General features: G+C 28.5%; 1 protein-coding gene across 1 annotated transcript in view; it reads left to right on the top strand.

Moving 5' to 3' along the window:
* The window catches only part of LOAG_18643 (beta-glucuronidase), a gene marked incomplete at both ends in the record, with an annotated part of 6,643 nt that overhangs the window by 3,370 nt on the left and 440 nt on the right, over positions 1-2,833 (top strand). Inside the window, 5 exons of the mRNA XM_020451307.1 lie at positions 448-620; positions 984-1,127; positions 1,437-1,521; positions 1,766-1,942; positions 2,139-2,277. Of these exons, the coding sequence (XP_020304918.1) occupies positions 448-620; positions 984-1,127; positions 1,437-1,521; positions 1,766-1,942; positions 2,139-2,277 (718 nt within the window). The remainder of the gene's footprint in view (positions 1-447; positions 621-983; positions 1,128-1,436; positions 1,522-1,765; positions 1,943-2,138; positions 2,278-2,833) is intronic.

The raw sequence follows: 2,833 nt of genomic DNA on the forward strand, positions 1-2,833 counted from the left end.
AAATTTATTACTATTTCTGATTTTTATAAATTTATTACTATTTCTGATTTTTATAAATTTATTACTATTTCTGAATTTTCATGTTTAATCACATTTTTTTTTCCCATTCAAAAATCAAAAAAAAAAAGATGTTTTGATGATTTAAATAATGAGATGTTTGCTAAAACATTTCAAATTAATTATTATCTAATTGAGATATTTTTTGAAATTTAATTAATTACAAATTTAGTGTTAGCAACTATTAGTAATAATTGCATGCAACAAATGGGAACTATAGATAAGGAAAATTATTATTTTCATATCTTAATTTAAATCTGTAATTGGAAATATTTGACCGAATTAAAGAAATGCTGCCCAAAAGATAATGATAATAATTGTAGTGACTCCTGCTATTTCATTTTTATTCCAGTTGAAAATTATAAATTATACGTTAATGTTAGGTTTCAGCTTCATGGTCGTGGTTATAATCCAGTAGTGATGATCAAAGATTTAAATATGCTCGAATGGATGAATGGTAATTGTTATCGTACATCACATTATCCGTATAGTGAGGAAATGGCTTCTGAAGCTGATCGTCGTGGTATTGCTGTTATTACCGAAACACCCGCTGTTGGATTAAGGTAAATTAAGAAAAAAAATTTTTATTTTTTTAATATTTAAAGCTTTCAAATAAAATTATCTATGCGAAAATAAAATCATAAAAGCGATTCTACGGTATGATCACTTGACATTGCATGAAGATCAATTTTCAATTTCAGGAAGTTAAATTCCTTTGCATGTATAAAGTTTTTTAAGTAGGTATAGTTTTTGGAATTATTTCAGATAGAAGTTAAAATGTGTAAAAGTTAAAATGCAACTATGAGTCGTGCAATAAGTAGAGTACCGTACACTTATCATGCATTGCAAAATATCTAAACTTATCGTTTATATTCATTAAAAATTTATTTCATCTACACATAAGTGAAATAATTCAATCATTTCAGGTATTTTACAAAAGAAAACCAATTATTACATGCAGATATAATACGTGAAATGATTGAACGTGATCGAAATCATCCATCAACAATTATGTGGTCATTAGCTAACGAGCCAGTATCCAGTGATCCAGCGGCTCGACCATATTTCAGGTTAATTAAATTTTCTATTTTTCCTTGATATACTTTCCCGTTTTGGCATTAATAGCAATGAAGAGATAAGAGATATGATAAAGTGAATGAAGAAGGAACGCTGTTTTTACCTTTAAAAGATAAGTTTGAAAACAATGCAATAATTAAATTATACAACCTGTCGTTGGCTAATGATTACAAATTATATATAACCTTTGTTTCTTACGAATTGCCGATCCAATTAATCGCAATAATCTATGCAAAAGCGTGCTAAAGTTATTAAAAAACAAATGAAGGAAAGAAATTGAATTTCTTATAATTAAATTTTAGTGAACTCATCAATCTGACGCGTATTCTTGATCCAACTCGGCCTGTCACCACTGTAGTAGCAGCGAATTTTGACACCGATCAAATAGTAAGGTTTTGCCTTCAGTTCAAGGAAAATCTATCTCTCGAGAAACTGGAATTTCATGAATCAATTCTTCAGTTATTATAAGCAATTCATGTTTTGTAGTGCCGAGTATATTTCTCTAATTATGTTAAAGCTAGTTTATAAAAGTATTTATTTAAGTGAATCTAAGTACTTGACATATTTACTCCTGTTTCTGTTTTGATCAAAATTTTTTAATATCTTTTTGATTTCAATTAATAATGTTTAGGCTGATTTACTCGATTTAATTTGCATTAATCGATATTTTGGCTGGTACATTGACATTGGTTATTTGGAAATCATTAATCAGAGTTGGATATTTGAAGTGAACAATTGGAAATTTAAGTACAATAAACCAATTATTATATCGGAATATGGTGCAGAAGCGCTACCAGGTTTAAATCAGGTACACAAAATATTCGTACAATTTTATCTGCCAAAAAAAAAAAAAAAAAAGATTAATTCAAGAATAAATAAAAGTAAAACGAAACATTATTTTCGTTTTCATTTTCTGTCACATCATTTTCGGGAATTGATGACAGTGAAACAATTTTTGATTCCAACTATCGCATATGCAACATTGTTAACGAATTATTTTTAAGGAGCCAGGTCGTGCCTTTAGTGAGCAATATCAGCGAGAATTGCTAGAACAGACACATATTGCATTTGATATATTGCGGAAAAATCACACAATTACCGGTGAAATGATTTGGAATCTAGCGGATTTCATGACAGCTGATGGTTTGATTTCTTGTTCAGTAAGCGGAAGAATGACCCCTCTTCCTAAAAAATAAATAAATACCGATTATTATCAAAATAATATTAAGATGAATGTGGAAAAAATTTCAACTTATCAGTAATTATGAAATAATAATAGAGAGAGGATAAATAAGAAATTAAAGCAAGATTTCAAAAATTCGGAGAAATATTACATTGAACAAATTTAATCAAAAAAAAAATTAAATTCAACTAATCTCGAATAAAATTACTCGAATACTGTAAGTTATCTTGTTCATAGTAGATGGTTGATAGGCGTAACAAATTCCATTACTCGAATACTGTAAGTTATCTTGTTCATAGTAGATGGTTGATAGGCGTAACAAATTCCATTACTCGAATACTGTAAGTTATCTTGTTCATAGTAGATGGTTGATAGTCGTAACAAATTCCATTACTCGAACACTGTAAGTTATCTTGTTCATAGTAGATGGTTGATAGGCGTAACAAATTCCATTACTCGAACACTGTAAGTTATCTTGTTCATAGTAGATGGTTGATAGGCGTAACAAATTCCATT

This window comes from Loa loa, assembly GCF_000183805.2.
Source record: "Loa loa unplaced genomic scaffold supercont3.419, whole genome shotgun sequence".
In the NCBI taxonomy this organism is placed as follows: domain Eukaryota; kingdom Metazoa; phylum Nematoda; class Chromadorea; order Rhabditida; family Onchocercidae; genus Loa; species Loa loa.